The 19,211-nt window shown below is 43.8% G+C and overlaps 1 protein-coding gene across 1 annotated transcript in view; it reads left to right on the forward strand.

Moving 5' to 3' along the window:
* The window catches only part of LOC136676101 (retinal-specific phospholipid-transporting ATPase ABCA4-like), an 87,300-nt gene that overhangs the window by 45,858 nt on the left and 22,231 nt on the right, over positions 1 to 19,211 (forward strand). Inside the window, exon 27 of the mRNA XM_066652959.1 lies at positions 18,416 to 18,588. Within this exon, the coding sequence (XP_066509056.1) occupies positions 18,416 to 18,588 (173 nt within the window). The remainder of the gene's footprint in view (positions 1 to 18,415; positions 18,589 to 19,211) is intronic.

The raw sequence follows: 19,211 nt of genomic DNA on the forward strand, positions 1-19,211 counted from the left end.
AAAGATTCAACGGACTGTGGTCTCACTGACATTCATTCAGTACGTATTCCCACTCGTCCAGGAGCACCACCCACGTTTGTCCGCCAATACAAAATTCCGTTGGCATCCTATGAACCGGTACAAGAAATCATTGATGACTTGCTGGAAAAGGGCATAATTCGACCCTGTAACAGCACGTACTCGGCACCATTATGGCCCGTCATAAAACCAAATGGTAAATGGCGCTTAACCATCGACTATCGGAAACTAAATCAACAAGTTCCCTTGTCTCGATGGCCGATGACACAATTGGAGCAAGAACTTCCCTCGGTCCGAAACGCTAAATACTTTTCCACCATCGATGTAGCCTCTGGCTTCTGGACCATCCCGGTGCAAGCAGAAGACCAACACAAGCTCGCTTTCACTTTCGCAAACCGACAGTACACATTCACTCGGTGCCCTTTTGGATATGCCAACTCACCCGCGGAGTTTAATATTTTCTTAAACAAAGCATGCCCTGATGCCCGCGAGCGAGGCACCCTCATATATGTGGACGACATACTCATGCGTAACCACTCCCTACAGGCACACATTGACGAGATTGATCATGTTCTTGACCAGCTTACAACAGCAGGTGCGAAAATATCACTCTCCAAATGTCAGTGGTGCAGAACAAAAGTGAATTACGTCGGTCTGCTCGTAAGCACTGATGGTGTTGAACCACAAGTGAGTCGAGTGCAAGGGGTAACAAACCTCGCAGCACCCACCAATCTTAAGGAACTCCGCAGTTTCTTAGGAGTATGCAACTACTCACGACAATTCATAGAGAACTACGCGGACCTAGCTCGTCCACTTTATGACCTCCTGAAAAAGGACACTCCGTTCACCTGGGGCGAAGCCCAGGAACACGCCATGCAGGCACTAAAATCGAAACTGTGCACGGCTCCATGCCTTGCCTATCCTGACAGTAGCAAAGAATTCTACCTAGAAGTAGGGTTCTCGAACCACTGTCTCAGCTCCGGTCTGTATCAATTACACGACAGAGACAAACGTGTCATAGCCTATGCTAGTAAAACTATGCTGGCTGCCGAAAACAAATACAGTGACTGCGAAAAAGCACTACTAGCAACAGTGTGGGCAGTCAAACATTTCTCCAACTACCTAGGTGGTCAGAAGGTGATTGTTGAAACTCATCATCAACCAGTCACTTTCCTAAACAGCCAACGAATTCGAGAGGGTGTAGTAACTAACGCTCGAGTAGCATCATGGCTAATGGCTCTTCAAAGCTTTGACTTAGAGGTGCGTTACGCGCAAAACTACAAGAGCCCCCTAGGCACAGGCCTTGCTTCCTGCAGGCGATGCGAAGGAGACATGCCTTCCCAAGTGCCACAAACTCTAGAAACCCTCTTACCTACCGTGGCTAACCACCACTATTTTGATCCTAACACATGCAAAGACCTTGTCACTGCATATGTAGATGGTTGTTCGTTCCGCCGAGAACACACCCTGATGGCAGGGGTGGGTATTATCGGAATAAACGGATGGCCTCACGAACCCCTAAGTTTCAAATTGGGTGCTCAGTCCTCCCAATATGCTGAAATAGCAGGAATTCTCATCACAATCCAGTCTGCGGTCCAGAAAAGCGTAAAAACGTTGGTGATCTGCACAGACTCCAACTACGCACGCCTAAGCTTCACATGCCACTTGAGACTGTGGAAAACCAACAACTACACCACGTCAAACAAAAAGCCAGTTAAACACAAAGAGCTTTTCGCGGCATGCGAACACTTGGTAGACACGCATAACCTGCAGATCTACTGGAAGAAAGTGAAAGGTCACTCCCGAGTCCCGGGAAATGACAAAGAATTCAATGATCAAGCAGATAGCTTAGCCAAGCAAGGGGCACGCAAAGGCACATTGTGGACATTCGATCCCTCCCTTTTTCCAAACCCACCCGACATCGAAGTCCTAGCTGTCACACGGTCTCAAACTGTAACAAAGGCGTCGCCTGACAATGCCAAAACTACCATTGTCTCTATTAACCCTGCTTTTTCGGACGCTGACTTAGTTACTCTCCAAGCTCGAGACCCATCCATTTCGAAAATGCTTAGCCATGTCTCTGACCCATCTACTAATCCCATTGCAGCACAAGATCTTGACACCATACCAGGCCTTAAAGACCTATACGGCGCCAGAGCGTCCCTCCAAGTCGTCAAAGGCTTGCTAGTTCATGCCACTGACTCGCACACTTCACCTACGTTCGTGGTTCCTCAGTGCCACAGGGGGGTGATGCTGATGCACGCCCATGACTCCCCATCTGCGGGACACAAAGGGGTCAAAGCAACACACCATGCGCTCAGGCAGGTGGCATATTGGCCCCACATGGTAAAAGATGTGGCTGACTACATTAAAGGCTGTCTGGTATGTTGCCAATTTCAACCCTCGAATCCTCTTCATAGAGCCCCCTTGCAAAAGAAAGGAGTATCCTTCCCTTGGTCAAACCTCCAGATAGACTGGGTTGGACCACTCACTCGAACAGTAAGAGGTAACAAGTACTTCCTCACAGTCACGTGTGCATTCACTAAATGGGTAGAATGCCTCCCCGCACCGAATGACACAGCGCTAACCACTGCATACTTACTGATGAACCATGTCTTCTCACGGTTTGGCCTACCCAGCCGTGTCGACTCTGACAGAGGGACACATTTCACAGCTGAGGTCATGCAGCAGCTCTGGCAACTCTTAGGAGTAAAAGCCAGCCTTCACATTAGCTACCATCCTCAAAGCTCAGGTCAGGTAGAACGAGCCAACCGAACTGTTGTTAGCATACTGAAAAAGTACGTAGCAGCAAACCAACGAGACTGGGATGTCAAACTCCCCCTCGTACTGATGGCCATACGGGCGACCCCACACGACGCGGTCAGGGTCTCACCCTTTGAGTTGATGACAGGGAGACAAATGACTCTGCCTCTACATCTGTTATATCAGCCAGGTGAAGCTAGCATAGCCGTAGCCTACACCACTCATCAGTATATGGAGGATCTGCAGAAACACCTCAAAGCCACCTTTGCCTTTGCCCAGCAGAAACTGGAAAAAAGTGCAGAAGGTCGCAAAGCGTACTACGATCACAAAGCATCCCACGATGAACTCCAAATAGGGGACAAAGTATGGTACTACATCTTTGTCCAACCTGTTGGAAGGTCGCGAAAAACAGGGGGGAATTTGGCCCGCAAATTCCTACCCCGATGGTCCGGTCCCTATAAGATAACAGACAAACTGTCCCCCGTTGTTTACAGGATCAAAATAAACAAAGCTCGGGGCAGTACCGAATTCAAATGGGTCCACCGCAACCAAATCCGACCACACACAACCCCCATGGGACTTGTAGGGGATACTAACGCTTGTGTTAGATCATAAATGACAGAACCAAAGGCAGGAAGGGTGTTAGTTAACAAACAACTATAACCTTCTACTCACACCTTAGTTCTCCTATCCCTTTTCCCTTTTTCTCTCACTCTTTAGCAGGCAACGAGCTTCTAACCAGACTGAGGACACTCAGGGTGCAAGACCCTAGTCCCTCATCGTCAATTATTGTAGAGTGCTTACCCTAGGAAATTTTTATCAAAAAGGGGGGTATCGTGAAAATTTTTTTATAATTTATCTAAACGACTCGCCGTAAATACCCTAAATCTAACCATGAGCATCTCTCCCGGTAGGATGGCCCCGCTGCTCATTCTCCTGATCGTCGGCTCCCTAGGAACCGCCGTGCTCCCTGAAGTGATTGAACCAGGTCCTGACTCAGGAATAATACTGAAAGACCAGCCGGGACTGCTAATCACTAATTGCCGCCTCCATACCCAGAGAGTATTTGTACGGTTGAATCCCGCCGAAGCGTGTAGCAAAAACCTACCGAAAACCACGCTGCAGACTGGCCGGAATGGAGTTAGATGGACTGAGGAAGCTATCAGCCATGCTGAAGCCGACGTAACTCACATGCTCCGCCAGCTACAAAAGTTTACCGTAACGCAATCAGAACTAAATGGTTTTAATAAACGACCTAAACGCTTCATAGGCGGATTACTAATGGCAGCTGCAACTGTGGGATCACTACTGAGTCTCGGAACGTCCGCCGTCAATGCCGTCAATGTAGCCACTGTTAAACGTCAAGTAGGGGAATTGCAAGCGGAAATTCCGAACATTAAAACCCAATTAGACAAACAGCAGCAGCACCTGCAAACCATTGGGCAAACCCTACGTGGCACCGTCGTAGTGCTCAACGCTCACAGTGTCGCTTTGAACAAAACGCTCCAGACGGTTAACTCCATGCTTTCAGTAGTACAACTTGACCTTGCCCACATCCAGCTTGTGAATATGTTATTGTCTGATATGCTACAAGAAATCAGCTCCTCTGTAGATAGCCTAGCCATGGGGAGAATCCCTCCCTACCTGGTGCCCCTATCCTTAGTACAGGAGATTTTATCCACAGCAACTCGAGAAGTAGTTACTGATCTCCAGGCCCACCTAGCCTATACCTTAGGTAGCGCCATCCCAATTTATGTTAATCCTCAAGACCGAGAATTAGCATTCATTATTAACCTTCCCATAATGGCGCCTGAAAACATATACCGTTTGAAAGATGTTGTCAACGTTGGTTTCTGGCAAGATTCTGCCTACGTTCGTGTGAAAACAACATCTCTTGTAGCATACCAAGACGATAACCCTGACCTATATCTGGTACCCAATTTGCTTATGTGCACACTCACTAAAGACATTCACTACTTGTGCCCTAGCAAACCTTTCATTCGTGACAGCGCAAATGGGATCTGTGGCCTTAAGCCTATGATGAGTAATACTCAATGCCCGGTAGTCGTCACGCCCCGACGTTTGGTAACCAGTACTCAAGCTGAAATTGTTGGAAATCGTTGGTTGGTTAACACCCCCTTTAGAGAGGCCCTACTAACCTATGATCAACATGACACCTCAGAAAGGGTACTCCTTCCTAGCCAAACCTTCTGGGTAGACGTCCCCGTAAACGCAATCTTACATGTAGGAGACCTGGCCCTGTATCACCTAAACCCTGACCAATATGAGAGCGACATAGAAATCTCAGAGTTCTTCTCTAAACACACCATCGAGCTAGATACTAAAACACTAACTCGCCTAGAATATGAGGGAACCCAAGTCATTGACCTAACCCCCATAGATAACACTCTTAGAGAACTATCGTCTCAACCCCTATGGCCAGTTCAGCCTGTCACCTATGCATGGTCCACCCCGGACACCTTACTAGTTACCCTGGTAGGATTAGGATATCTTTTGACCTTTGGTATAGCTTGGTTCTATTTCAAACGCACTCAAGCCCTCCAGAGCAGGTTAGAAACTTGGTCTAATAAAATGGTCAAATTCGTTAGACATAAAAGAGCCCAGAGAGGTGAACCCCCAAGTTTTAGATATGAAGCCGAAGGCCATGTCGAAGAATCAGCTCTCGAGGTTGCGTTTGAACAAGACCTACCCCTAAATAATTAGGATCCCTTCAGCATGCAAACATACACATTCCATATACACCCATAAACTAATAGGAATACATCAGCTCTGGAAATGTGTTTGAATATGCTTGCTGACCTCACCTTCCTCCACAGCAAAAGTTCTTTTCAGCTCCATGATCCCTGACGAACCATAAAACTGAAAAGAAAGGGGGGAATGTAGTGGAGTATGGACCAAATATGAATACCAGATCGAAATGAAGAAATGAAAAGTTTTGGATTAAAACTTTTCCAGTCTGAATAGGACCTTTCCTCTGCGACCAAGTCACATTCCAGAGGACTGTCTGTGCCCGCGGGGGTCAAAGCCCACACACACGCACACTCATAAGCTAAGAGCATCAAAGAACCCTTTAAAGCAACACATGGCCCCAACAACCCCGTCTCTCTTTTAACTAACAGGAACTGTCGAGATAACTAACTTAAAGAGACAGGAACCTCAAACAAAGGAGAGAGCTTTTACGGCCCGTTTTTATGACAATGGCACCTAAATGTCTAATCCTTATCTTTCACGGAGATCAACAGATGTTCAAACCAAAGTGACCTCGAGTGAACTCCCGTGAATCAACAGCTGAAGCACGAATCAACAGCGACACCAAATGGACACTGGCGAAACTACGCCTCGCTCGGAGTCGCTGGAAAACAATAGCGGAAAATAATCAAACTCTGATTATTTGTGTATTAAACCTATGTATTGATGTCACTTTCTGTACCCTCAGATGAATGCCTACCTCCTAATGAAATGTGTATATTGTGGACTGTTTTCTATCATGAAGAGAAATCCTACCTCTGAATAGGATTAAACGAACTAATATACTTTCCCAGCATAGCATCATAAATGGGACGTAAAGATGAAACCTTATGTAACTGTCTGATGTTAATAGTCCAATGTACTCATTGTTATATGTTGATAGCGGGTATAAGAATTTTGATATGAGAAATTCATATTCTTTATGTGAGAATCAATGATTCAAACTCCCTTCGACTCTCTCCCCCTAGCGAGAGTCACGTGAGACTGAACTCGCGTCCAATCAGAAAGAGGACGCCTCCCATTAGGGCGTGACCGCGCCAGCCTTGAAAATAGCAGCTCGACTGCTCACATCCAGTTCGAAGTTTTGAAGAGTCGCGAGGACTCTACAGAAGTAACGGACCACGAAAGAAAGTGGAAAGAGAGAACAACCACGAGGAGATCCGAGAAACTTTGAAACAACAAAGAAACGCTCTCGTCTCCACGCCGACAACAAACAAAGAAAAACCTCTCAGACTTCAGAAAAAGCTTACGAGAGACGTCTCGAAATTAGCTAAGAGTATGAAGTTTTACTAATACGTCGAGTAATTTGAATATCTTTCTTTTCTTTTAATCTTGTTTATGTTTATTACCTATCGAAGTGTGATCTCACGAGTGATCAAAGCGGGTGAAACTTATTTGTGGCCAAAGTAAGGTATCAACCGTTTGAGTAATCGATAACAGATATATTAACGTTATAAGCTGATTCCTGAAGACATCAATCCTGGAAAGCTGAACAACGAGACTAGCTAATACTCTGAAAAAGCCTCTCCACTACGGTGGAAAACCAGCCACGCCTGTGAAAAACCGAAGAAGGGAAATCTCGATCGACGCAGCTCAGCTCGGAATCGAGAGTCTTCAAATCGACTGTAAAGAGATCCTCCATAAGCGGGCCTGCTTCTCACCACGTGGGAACGACGAGAACACCCCGGGACACAGAGATTAAACAGCAGGACGCGACGGCTCGGTGAAACGGCGAACGAGTAAGCTAGCGTATTTAACACCTTTTCAGGAGCTGATGTCTAAATAAACCCTCTTTATAATTTACCATTTATTAACCTTAGTTAGCAACAATTTAATCACAAGACAGTAGTGCCTAGCTCACCTTTAAGCTTGAATCAGTTCCCCCTGCCGGACACAGTGAGATTACAAGGTTGTGCTATGTTAATTAAATACTTCTCTTTATTAATAAAACTCTCATTATTTGAAATCACAGTGTTTGCAATTTGTTCATTAGAATTTCTGAAAATCCGGAAGAACTCATTTAGCATGATTATTATTCATTCTCAAACTAATTATTAATGTTCTAATTGCTTAAACCAATTATAAATCTTAATTAATTTCATTAAGTCAAATATCAGAGGTTGAAGGAGTTTGAATAAAGTCAAGGCTATAAAACAAATTATAAAATTATATGTATGTATTTGTGGTGTACCTTACTACACTACACGTGCGACGACGTCCACGGAGGCAGAGGAATCTGCGCCGTCGTCCACGGACACTGGAGAACGTGCGACGACGTCCACGGAGGCAGAGGAATCTGCGCCGTCGTCCACGGAGACTGGGAAACGTGCGACGACGTCCACGGAGGCAGAGGAATCTGCGCCGTCGTCCACGGAGACTGGGAAACGTGCGACGACGTCCACGGAGGCAGAGGAATCTGCGCCGTCGTCCACGGAGACAGGAGAGGCACGCGTCGCGCTCACGAAGACAGGAGAGGCGCGCGCCACGCTCTCGAGGACGGGCGGCTGGAGGCGCCGCGTTAATGAAGACAGGCGCGGCCGTTGGAGCCGCTTTTACAAGGACAGGAGTTCGTGCTGCTCGCCGGGCTCGCGCTGGAGCTGTAAAGGGTTTAGGGGGTTTCACAGGCACACCCATTAGATCCCCTCGAGGTGCGCCCCTGTTAGCCTCAGACCTCAGAGCTACGGAGGTGAGGCTAACAGCCCCTACCCTTAACGCCCCCCCAAAAATTTCCCCGGAACTGAGGGGGTAATCCCCCAGCGAGGGGGGGACTCCAGCACGTGTTTTCCGCCGACTCTTACGACTCGCGCTGGCGTAATCACTCGATTCACGAGCTGCCTCCTCCTGTAGGCGTTGATTAACGCTGGCGTGTATCTGCCGGAGCCGGCTACTCCACATCGCAGCCCTGTCGAACATATTTTCTGTGCTAGCTGCGTCCTGGTGGTTGGTCATTCTGTCAGGGTCGAGGGGCGGATTGAGGGAAGCGGACGCACTCGCTAAAGCACAGTATATTTAATATAAACAAAACAACGATACTTAAACATAATGAAAACAAACAGGGAGCCAAACAGGTTAAACGGGACACGAGGAGCAAATCAGGGCAAAACGGGACAGACAGACTAAAGAACGAGACGACAGGAAATGAAACGACAACGTGGGAACTTACAGAGACAGACTGGATACCACGACTGACATGACAAAGAATGAGAGAACAAGAGAACACGACAGACTTGACATGATACAGGGAACAATAGAACAATGACCAACAAACAGGAAGTGTAGGAAGGGGACTTAAATACAAGACACTGACGAGACGCACCTGAGACAGATAACGAGAAGGACGGGTTAACAGATGACAGACGAGGAGGCGGGACAAAGGCGGAGACTAGAACATAAACAAAACAGAGCCATGTGCAAATAAAGCACATGGCGGGGACAACAGACTGACAGGACGAAGGCGTGACAGAAGACATTTGGGGATTTTAATTTTACGTGTATGTAGTTGCTCAAACTCAGTTACAAATTCCGTTACATTTGTGAGTATTATTTTAAAAAACTCAGAATCTTTTTGACCCTTTTTTGACTCCATAGGTCTGGAGTAATTGCCTCATAGTAGCAAGCATCTTTGATGATGTACAGATTAAGCAAAGCCACAAGTAGCTGCTGCCTTTACAATATAACACAATTGTAAATATCCATCTACAGGTAGAAAAACCAAACTAAGTTGTGAACAACTATTAACTGATTATACACAGATATCTGTAAAATATACAGTCATAGCGTCATTAAAGAACATAAACAACAGTTAAGTCTGCCCTAAATACTACAGTGTTTAATGCATGAATATTTTAACTGGCTTTTTCAGCAGGCTTACTTTACATTCATCAATAATCAGGTTTCCTCTGCTAGCATAATGCTATTTCAACTAGTGCATCAGTGAAATTCACTACACCTTCTCATGGGCGAAGGGTTGACAACTTTTTGAAATCAAAATAAGGAATTTAAATAGTAACAGTTTCTGACTGTAGTAAATCAGATAAAACATACATAAAGCCTTTTTGAACAATGGCAAAGCAGAATCTGTCCATGAATTTTGCAAATACTGTATTAAAAGTTTAAAATAACTATTATATAAAATTGTTCATTAATTACAATAAGGTCTCAAGTGAAAGAATCGTATTTGTCTAAGAGTCTAAAAGATTCATTTAACATCATTATCAGATGTCCAATCAAAATATCACATAATGAATTGCTTATTTAGGACTATTTGTCTTACACTCTAATTAATGTTAATCTGTATGAAAATACTGAATTTGCTTTTAATGTATAAAGAATTACTTTAATTCAAAGAATTTTCTGTGATGTATTGAGGGAGAATGAAATGTAATTTCTCCAGGACAGAGTACTAACATTATTTCTATTTAAAAGTAGACCTGTAGTTCCCAGTTTTTGAGCACTGACCCGCTGCTCTCAGCGCGGCTGCAAAACAAACCCTCTGGAGGGTTTGTGACTCCATTGGCTGCTGATTGGCTAAATAATGGTCACGACCAATGGAAAGCTCATTCTCTGTTTAGGACCCGTGGAGAATCTGCGTGTGACCTCCAATACTACGGAACAAAACGAGTCCCATATTAGTTCAAAACAGAACACCTTTTAGCGTCCAAATATGATACGATAACCTATTTTACGGGATGGTTGTATACGTGTATGTATTCTGTCAAAGCAATACAGACCGATTGCCAACGGCTATCTGGAGACAGAGAAATGATGTTTAGATTAGATTCAAGATTAGATTCAACTTTATTGTCATTGTGCAGAGTACAAGGGCCAATGAAATGTAGTTAGCATCTAACCATAAGTGCAATATATAACATTATTTACATAATTTACATAAAGTGCAGTTGTGATTATTACATAAAGTTGCTTTTGTGAAATGACATTATGATTATGGATTGTGATTAAAGTGCAGTTGTGATATGACATTGTGATTATGGTTGTTAATGTAACCATATATACATATTGAAATATAAAACATGTAAACAAAGTAACATTTTGTAGGTGATGCATTAAGTACTGAAGGATAAATTAAATACAACTTTACAGAAGGTGCAATGTAATGATTGTGCAATGTTTGTTTAAAGTGCCTGAATAGTGTTCATAGTGTTCAGCCTCAGGAAAAAAAAAAACTGTTACGAAGCCTGTTACTGCGGGAACGGAGGCTCCTGTAACATCTGCCAGATGGTAAAAGGCTGAAAAGTCCATGATTTGGGTGGGTGACGTCCTTGACGATGTTTCTTGCCATGCCCAGGCAGTGTTTATGGTAGATGCCCTCGATGGTAGGTAATTCGGTGCCTATGATGTGCTGTGCTGTTTTTACCACCCGCTGGAGAGCTTTGCGGTCTGCAGCACAGCAACTGCCGTACCATACAGAGATGCAGTTGGTAAGTATGCTCTCGATGGTACAGCGGTAAAAGTTCACTAGTATCCTGGGACACAAGTGAGCTTTCTTCAGACTCCGAAGAAAATAGAGGCGCTGCTGCGCCTTTTTGATGAGGACGGAGGAGTTCAAGGACCAGGTGAGATCATTGGAAATGTGGAGACCAAGGAACTTGAAACGGGGCACCTGATCCACTGCAGTTCTATTGATGTAAATGTGGGCGTGAGCTTGGTTCCTAGTCCATCTGAAGTCCATGATGATCTCCATTGTTTTGAGCGTGTTTAGTACCAGGTTATTGTTGTGGCACCACAAGGACAGATGCTGTACTTCATCCCGGTAGGCTGTTTCATTATTATCTGTAATCAAGCCTATCACCGTGGTGTCATCTGCGAATTTGACTATGGTGTTTGAACCATAGGCAGGTACACAGTCATGGGTGAAGAGAGTACAGAATCGGGCTCAGAACACAACCTTGTGGAACGCCAGTGTTCAAGGTGATGGTTGATGAATGAAGGCTGCCTAATCTAACAGATTGGGGTCTGTTAGACAGGAAGTCTAAAATCCAGTGGCAGAGTGATGTGCTGATATCCAGTTGGTTGAGTTTGGATATCAGCATAGACGGAATCACTGTGTTGAATGCAGAACTAAAATCGATGAACAGCATTCTCACATATGAGTTCTGACAGTCCAGGTGGGTTAGTGCAGTGTGTAGTGCTGTTGAGATAGCGTCCTCGGTGGGTCTGTTGCTACGATAGGCAAACTGGTGTGGGTCCAGCGTAGCAGGCAGGCAGGATTTCAAGTGGGAAAGAACTAGTCTTTCAAAGCACTTGGAAATTATTGGGGTGAGTGCAACAGGTCGAAAGTCATTTAACTCTGAAGCAGTAGAGTGCTTAGGCACAGGCACAATGGTGGCAGACTTAAAGATGGATGGTACAGCTGCCTGGGCAAGCGAAACATTAAAAATGTGAGGGAAGACACCCGCAAGTTCCACAGCACAAGCTCTTAGCACACGGCCAGGTACGCCATCAGGGCCAGCTGCTTTTCATGCATTCACTCTGCTCAGCATGCGACTGACGTCCGAAGTGGAAAGTACAAGTGGGTTGTCGTCTGGTGGAGGATCGTTTATTGAAGATATCTCGTTGCCCTGGTCGAACCGAGCGTAGAAGTTGTTCAGCTCATCAGGGAGTGAAGCACTGTTGGTAGATGGAACAGAGTTGGCTGGTTTATAGTCAGTCAGGGTGTGAATTCCCTGCCACATACGCCAAGGGTCAGAGGAGGTAAAGTGCTCCTCAATCCGGCGTTTGTAGCAGTGCTTGGCTATAGCTATTCCTCTCCTCAGGTTAGCTCTGGCCAAGCTGTATGCTTCCCGCTCTCCTGATCTGAAGGCAGCATCTCTGGCTTTGAGCAGAGTGCGAACCTCTCTGTTCATCCAGGGCTTCTGATTAGGGAATGTTATTATTGTCTTTTGTGATGTCTGTCCACACAGTTGTTGATGTGTTTCAGGACAGAGTTAGTGTAGGTGTCCTGTGTAAGTGTATGTGCACTGAAAACAGTGAAGCTAGCGCGGAGCTACAGGAAGCGAGAACAATGCTTGTTTTTCTGCTCTCTCTGTTGATGTTTTCACTCGGTTTTCTTGATTCTGTGCGTTGAGTCTGACTCGCTCAATTTAATGTCATTTTTGCGCTCTCGCATAAAAAACAGTGATCTCACTCCAAATAAAAAGCCCTAAAAATCTCCACAGAAAAGCAAAAAGAAATTATCTGAGCGGAAATCAGTTTTATTGAAGTGCATTCAGATTTGCACATTTTAGTTTCGTTCTATGTGTAAGTTTACTCACTTATGGGAAATTCTAATGAGGGAAGTTCTGTGCAAAAGTTTTAGGCACCTGAGAAAATAAGATTTAAGCTATTATCTGAACAGTAAGAGATAATGTGCTCAAATAAAAAATAAAATCAAATAACATTAATAGTGATATTCTGCATTTTAATGTATTGGTTTAACCTTTAACATCTCTCCTTGTGGCAGTGCAGTTACATTGACAACATTGTGACCTCAAAAATATAGAACAAAACGCATCCCATATTGGTTCATAACGGATTGCATCTTTTAGTGTCCAAATACTGGAGGATTACATATTTTATGAGAGGGTTGGCAGCACTAGTTCCAGCCCAATCTTCATCCAGCTAATCATCCAACAGGCTAACAAAACCATAGCACAGCGTACTTTCCGCAGTAGCTCTAAACACTTCTCTGGCGTCATCAAAGTATTGTGACACCCCTACCAACAACTATGAGAGATAATGCTTGATTAAAATTATTTACATTATTATAATTTACAATTATTTATATCTAATTTATAAAGAATAGCAAAAGAACCTAATGAATGAAAAATTGCGAATGCAAGTGTGAATGCAAATGTGGTAATATGTGGCATTTTGTCTGAAATTCTGTTTATTCATGGGTAGCCCACCCAGAAAATGCTGTGCAAAACATGAGCAGACCTCCAACTTTGCCCACAGTGGACCAGCCGTGGTCTGTCACCTCCTTGCTATTAGGGGTGTCTGGTAAATCTAAATATATATACATATATATATATATATTAGTGTATTTCAAATCATAGCTTCATAAAGAATAAAAAACATCAGATTAATTTATTTAAAGTTCAAATGTCTTTATATATGCAGAGTACACAGTGAACAGAAAAAACATTCCTCCGGGACCATGGTGCAACACAAAACATGAGTGCAGACAAAAACACAATTGCAACACAAGTACTAGTGTAGACAGACAGACAGTGCAACACAATACAGAAAAAAAGTGTAAATTTTGTTCTGTGGAAGATCTGTACAGCAGTCTTCCTGGTAGCAGCCACAGAACAGTAAGAGTACAGGAAGTAAAGTGCAAATTATACAAGTTATACAATGTACAGGGGTAATGTGCAATTTTTAAGTGTATAAGAGGTAATGTGCAATATTAAAAAAAAAACGTACAAGAGGTAGTGTGCAACACATGCAAGATATGTATGTGACAAGAGTCCAGGGTCACAGTCACAGTGTGAGGAAGTAGTAAAGTGCAAGAATGCTTATCATGTTAACTGGGATAAGTGGTTGGTGTTTATGAATGTGTGTGTGTGGAGCAGTCTTGTCAGTTCAGACTTTGGAGTTGAGGAGTCTGATGGCTTGTGGGAAGAGGCAAAGTCAGGCTGTGTTGGACCGCATGCTGTGGTACCTCCTTCCAGACAGCAGGAGAGACGACAGTTAGTTTGAGGGGAGGGTGGGGTCGTCCACAGTGTTGGTTGCTTTGTGGAGGGAGAGGGTGGTGTAAATGTCTGTGATGGAGGGGAGTGAGACTCCGATTATCCTCTCAGCTGTACTCATTCTGCGCTGGAGGGTTTTGCAGTCAGAGACAGTGCAGTTCCCAAACCAGGCTGTGATGCAGCTGCTCAGGATGCTCTCTATGGTGCCTCTGTAGAAGATGGTGAAGATGGGTGGAGGGAGACAGGCTTCCTTCAGCTTGTGGTGGAAGTAGAGATGCTGCTGGGTTTTCTTGCCTGTAGAGCTGGTGTTTAGTGTCTAGGTGAGGTTCTCTGCTGTGTGGACACCATGGAACTTCGTACTCTTAACAATCTCCACAGATGACCCGTCCATGTTGAGTGGAGAGTAGCTATTTTGTGCTCTCCTGAAGTTAGCAACCATTTTCTTGGTCTTGCTCACATTCAGGTGAAAGTTGTTGACTTTACGCCAGTCTGTCAGTCCCTGCACCTCCTCTCTATATGCTGACTCGTTGCCTCTGCTAATGAGGCTCAGCATGGTTGTATTATCTGCAAACTTTATAATGTGATTTGCACTGTGTTTTGCCAGACAGTCATGAGTCAGCAGAGTTAACAACAGAGGACACAGAACACTGCCCTAGGGGACCTCAGTGTTCAGTGTGATGGTGCTGGATATGGTTTTCCCAATCCGGACTGACTGGGGTCTCGCAGTCAGAAAGTCCAAGATCCAGTTACAGATGAAGGTGTTGAGGCCCAGCAGGCTTAGCTTTCTAAGAACAGCATTCTAATGTATGTATCCTTCTTCTCCAGGTGAGTGAGAGAGAGATGAAGTGTAGTGGTGTTGGCATCACCCGTGGAGTGGTTAGGATGATAGAAAAATTGCAGGTGGTCCAATGAATGGGGCAGCTGAGTTTTGATGTTCCTCAAGACTAGCCTCTCGAAGTAGCTCATGATGATGGAAATGAGTGCAACCGGTTGGTAGTCATTGAGGCAGGACACTGTGGACAGGGGGATGATGGTGGTGGTCTTGGGACAGTGGAGATGCTCAGGGAGATATTGTAGATCCATGAGAACATCCGTCAACTGGTCTACACATTTACTGAGCACTCTGCTTGGGATGTTGTCTGGTCCTGCAGCTTTCTATGGGTTGAGTCTGGCCAGAATTTTCCTCACATCCACCAAAGACAGACACATCACCTGTTCATCTGGCTTGGGCATGGTCTTCCTCACAATTGTGTTGTTATGTGCCCCAAACTGTGCATAGAAGTCATTCAGGGCATCAGGGAGGGAAGGCATCAGTGTCACAGGATGGTGGAGTTGTCCTGTAGTTGGTGACTGCCTGGATACATGCGATGTGTGTCATTTGTTTCCTCAAAATGGACACAAACTACATTAAATTTAAAACAAATATATTTATTTATGAGATTATCTCAGTGATATACATATTAGTACTCTAAGCTGATCTCATGCAGATATTGAAACATGTATTTACTTTGTTACTTATTTCATAACCCAATGTATTAGTTTGAACAACTTCAACAGTAACAGGGCTTAGCGCCGCTGAAAGCTCCATATTTTCTACCTCTGTATCTGGATAGTGCCTGCCTGCAGCACAGAAGGTCTCCATCAGAGACTGAAGAGAGACAGACCTGAAATTCTGCACAAAAATGACTCTGCTTATGCTCTGCTTTTTGTGTCTGTCTTCAGACTGAGTGACTGACTGTCACTCCGCTTATGCATTACACACTTACCCAGGCGGAAGAAAAAGTAGCTACCACCAACCGCATATTTAGACAAGATCTCAATAGTTTAGTTACTTTCCACTGTGTTCCTCTTAATGATACACATTACCCCAAATGACTGAAGTATCAAAAGTATCGATATTTTGATTTGAGAATAGATTTTAGAGCATAAACATCTGGTAACTGAGGTTTTGCTATTTCAGTATCTATATTTCAGTATCGATCCTAACATCACTAGCGTGCACACCCTTGCGCCAGTGACATTGCATCAAGTATAACAGCTTAAAATTCCTGGGATGATGGTTGGATGAATGTGGGCTAAAGAATTCATGTTTTAAACGCTCCGGTGTCCAAGCAGCCAAACATGAACAGTTCCTGCACAGGTTCAGGAACATTACAGTGTTCTAAAATGGTCCACAAATACAAAAGAATGAATCTCGAGAGTAAACTGACCACATCGAGAGATCACTTAGCTAATAAACCTAAACACTGTATCATCTCTAAAGACGATACAGTTCTCTGTGTCAAGCTGTCTGTTAAATTGTGCAGTGCAATATCAGCTATTAACACAGGTTACAGACTTTAAACTCTTTTATATTGCAATGATCCATATTAAGAAACTGTCTGACTGAGTAACAAAATTATTTAGCAAACTTGCCTTTAGTTACTGGAAGTTGCTCTGAATACCAGGCTGTATTAGGAAGAGGACTGTTTTGTGAAATTTCTTTTGATTATTTATTCATTTATTATATATTTATGTAGTTTGTGCATTTTCATTCATTTTTAATAACGTTTATTTAAAGTTCTGTCAGGTCAGATGATACTTTCAAAGTCTTTTGGATATTATGCACACTTTACATGTTTTCAGGAGCAGGTGTAAATTTCATTCGTACCTACAAATATTTTGAGACCACGAACATTTTAATGAATCGGGATATTTACGAAAAAAAGTCAATTACGAGCAAAGTCATTCTGGTCTCATTACATGGACGAGGCCCAATGTGGTTAAAGACCACACACACGACAGGCTCTATACCCTGCAGAACATAGATCCCTGATCAGAGCAAACACGTTAAGTCAGGTCAGCTCCTAACATTCTGAGAGCACTGCAATGATACTTTGTCTGTGTCTGTGTGTTTTGGGGTTTATTATTTTTCCTTAATTTGAACTGTGTCCAGAGGTTATGCAGGTCTTTTAGCTTTTTCAGGAAATGATGCTTGAAACAAGTTAAGTTTTTGTAGATGTTATGTGAAACAGATCCAGAAAAGGATACTAACGCTTCCTGCTCTCTAAAAGTGAGGACAATCAGAGACACTGACTGTTTTAAGAGGATTCCCTCAGTAAGCGATTCTGACCCTTAGTGGCATTGTTTACATGCAAAGATTGCAGACTGAATTCATTCAGATTATAGGTACAGACTGATGTGTTTTCATGTACACTACACTCACCAATCTGATAAAAATGGCAGTTTATGTGCATACTACAAGTAAGATTTGCAGGCGCAGAGTACCACTTAGTCTACACGTTACTGGATTTTACTGTAATTGAGAGGAAGACGTCATGACTAATCACACAGGGACACGCACTCAGACCTGCAGAATTTCTGTATGACATGGCAGTCTTGTATGACATGGCAGAAGGTGAGTTGGCTGTAGAGGCTTTTGACTTGTTCCTTCTTTAGTGTGGGTTGTTAAAAGTCACCAAAATCACGAATCTTTGGATATTCCAATCAATTAATTGCCCCACTTAGCTAAGTATTACATAAAGAGAAAGACAATACTCCAGCATCTGGGCTCAAATTACATAATGGATAATAATAATAAATAATAAATAATGGATTATTTAAAGGACTACCCGCCTCGTTCGATTGGATAGAAAATTTAATCAGAATTGGCCTTGTTCAGACTACACCATTCCAATTGAGATGTGTACATGGACTACTACTATTCCAGTTAAGCAATTGTTATATTTATTTATAAATATTATTGGTTAATCAGGCTGCCTGTAAATGTGGCCAGTGTAAAATAAACTCTGGGCTGTGCACTAAGCTCAAAGGCTATGGGAGGTTAATCCTGTCAAAATTAAAATTCAAATTTTTCTTACCAGCATAATTTTGAAAATGAAACGACAAAAAGCTTTTTTAATTTTAATTTTGTCATTCTGACACATGACTGAGTGAAAAAATGAAATTGCATATGTTTCATTTCAACTTATTTAATTTTATTTTTAATTTTGTCATGATATTTACGCATTTGGAAAAAGAAACGGTATTTGTATTTTCATTTTATTGGTTTCATTTCACTTTCAATTTTGACAGGATTAACCTCCCATAAAGAGGCTGCAACAGCTGAGACTAGAGTCTGAACTCTGTCGGAACAGTGGGAATGTGATGAAAAGTTTCTTATTTGGTTTCCACAGAGGGGAACGGTCTGCAGGAGAATGGATTGGGGAAGCCTGAAGAGTCGGACAGCAGCGCAGGGAAAGCGTCCAGGCAGGTGAAGGGTTTCAGTTTGGTGCTGAAACAGTTCCATGCTTTGATGGTGAAGAGGTTTCACCATGCCACGCGTAGCCACAAAGACTTCCTTGCCCAGGTGAGACCCTCAGACCGTCTGAGTCCCACTAAGTCCACCCGAGTCCCAGTGAGTCCACCTGAGTTTGCCTAAGTCCCATTAAATCCACACAAGTCTGTCTGAGTCCATCTGAGTTCCACCTAGTCCACCTGAGTTTGTCTGAGTCCCATTAAGTCCGCCCGTGTCCGCCTGAGTTTGTCTGAGTCCCACTGAATCTGTCTGGGTCCCACTGAGTCCACCCAAGTCTGTCTGAGTCTCACTGAGTTCATTTGAGTTTGCCTGAGTCCCATTGAGTCCACTTAAGTCTGCCTGAGTCCAACTGAGACTGCCTGAGTCCGCTCTTGTCCCTGAGTTTGTCTGAGTCCGCAAGAGAGGCTCTAGTCCCACCTATTCCATTCTGAGTCTGTCCAAGTCTGCCTGAGTTCCAGTGAGTCTCTCCAAGTCCCACTGCATCCCACTGTGTTCATCTGAGTCTGTATGTGTCCCACCAAGTCCATTTAAATCTAAGTCCACCTGAATCTGCCCGAGTTTGCCCAAGTCCCCCTTAGTCCGCCCGTGTCCCTTTGAGTCCACCTAAGTCTGTCCCTGTATGACTGTGTGTGTTTGAGTGACAACCCAAGGTGAAAGTATCTCTGACCTTATGT

Source organism: Hoplias malabaricus, chromosome X1, assembly GCF_029633855.1.
Source record: "Hoplias malabaricus isolate fHopMal1 chromosome X1, fHopMal1.hap1, whole genome shotgun sequence".
In the NCBI taxonomy this organism is placed as follows: domain Eukaryota; kingdom Metazoa; phylum Chordata; class Actinopteri; order Characiformes; family Erythrinidae; genus Hoplias; species Hoplias malabaricus.